Source organism: Dendrobium catenatum, unplaced genomic scaffold, assembly GCF_001605985.2.
Source record: "Dendrobium catenatum unplaced genomic scaffold, ASM160598v2 original_scaffold_63615, whole genome shotgun sequence".
NCBI lineage: Eukaryota > Viridiplantae > Streptophyta > Magnoliopsida > Asparagales > Orchidaceae > Dendrobium > Dendrobium catenatum.
The window spans coordinates 1-1718 of NW_021382065.1; the positions used below are offsets into that span (position 1 = coordinate 1).

Below are 1718 nucleotides of genomic sequence, written 5' to 3' on the forward strand. Positions count from 1 at the left end.
AGTTGCGTACGTTCACCGGACCAAATAAAAGTTCCATTTGTTGTGATTGAAAATTTTAATTGGTGGTAATGTTTGTAATTTTTTTTTTTCGGAATGAGAATTTTGATAGTCCTTGCAAGTGCATGGTGGTAATATTTGTGAACTAATTGACATGCTACAGTGCTACTAAATTTGTATTTTGCATGAAGAGGCGCTTAGGCAGTTTGGAAAGAGGGTCTCTGTTTTCGGTGGTGGATTTATAATCTTTATCTTACTGATGGCATAGATTTACTTCTTTTTTTCTAATGGTTTCAGTTACTGTTGAGCGAAGATTCTGCCTGGCTCATTAGATCACCTACCTAATATATATTTCCCAAATAAATTGTTTTGTTATGATGGAAAAAAATAAACATTCTATTGCTTAATGTCTTCTGCATAAAAAACATATTGAACATAAATTTGTTCTTTTTTTTGGTCATATTCAGGCGAGATGCACTCTTTGCAATGCAGAGATTGATTCAGGCTCCTTGATCCCTAATCTTGGTATTTGTCCCTTTATTTTATTTTTTGAGCTTCCCCTCTTCCTCAGTTTATAAATAATTTTTAAAAATAATATACCATTGACAGCTCTCAGAGCAGCAGCAGCAGCAGTGAGGAGTGAAGATGAAAGAAGACTATTTCATAATACTCATCTCAGAAAACGTAGGAAAGAAGGGGGTGAACAAATGGACCCACCAAAGAAACCAGGAAAGGTCTGTGCATGTTAACCCATATAGTTTTAATGATGCTATTGATCTGTCATTTAACCTTTTTTCCTTTTTCTTCTTTTAATCAGGAAAATGGTGAAATGAATGTTGATGGCCATACTGCCAAGCATTTAAAAGGCGTTCAGTTTCCATTTGCAGTTAACGAGAAAGTTCTGATTAAGGTTAAGCAAAATAAAAGATTAATTATGAGCTTCTCTTTGAAAAATTTTGACATTAAACAATAATTTTGAGAGTGGCAAGAAGGAAAAGCATACTGACAATAATTACTCATGCAGGGCAACAGGAGAACACCTGATAAGTTCGTTGGAAGGGAAGCCATTATTACTTCGCTGTGCTTAAATGGGTGGTAAGCTTTCATTGGTCTAAACTTTTATTTCTTATCATTTGGTTTTATTCAAACTTGCAATATAGGAGTATTTAACTGCTAATAACAACAAGTTGCAAAAAATAGGAAAAATTTTTTGGGTAAAAATATCTTGTCTAAGTTTAGTCAGGATGAGTAAAGCCATTGTGAATTTACTTTAAGATGAATATAATATATATAGATAAACAATCAAATTTTATATTGAATTCATCTCAAAATAAATCTAGCATCATGGAGACTCATCTTGATCAAAATATGGTTAGTTATCTGTTAGGCCGGCCCAAGAGGGGCTGATTGAATCCATTAAACCCGTCCTTAGTGGACCAGTTTATTGCTACTGGCGCCGGCCGAGGGAGCTGGGTGGAACTAGGGAAGGGAGAGAGGGCCGGCTGGTCCTATGGGGCCCACATCTTAATTAAATATTGCTTTGGAGGAAAATATTTGAATTAGGGGCTATTTAAGGAATTTGTAATTGTCCTTTTTGGCTTTAATATAGTTCCTCTTGAGGGTTAGGATTTTATCTTGAAGTTGAATATGAATTTGGAATCTCCTTGGTGTGCTTCGGCTCTAAGTCTCTTGGCTAGAGATTTGAAGAGTTGTTTCTTCCT

At 35.2% G+C, this 1718-nt stretch overlaps 1 protein-coding gene across 1 annotated transcript; it reads left to right on the forward strand.

Moving 5' to 3' along the window:
• Window positions 1-464: 464 nt before the first annotated feature.
• On the forward strand, window positions 465-1092 carry LOC110100180 (U-box domain-containing protein 62-like; the record flags this gene model as incomplete). The annotated part of the gene is made up of 4 exons (XM_028691758.1): window positions 465-522; window positions 607-731; window positions 815-907; window positions 1022-1092. Coding segments are annotated over 4 exons (347 nt in total), but the record flags the coding sequence as incomplete, so codon positions are not given.
• Window positions 1093-1718: the final 626 nt, after the last annotated feature.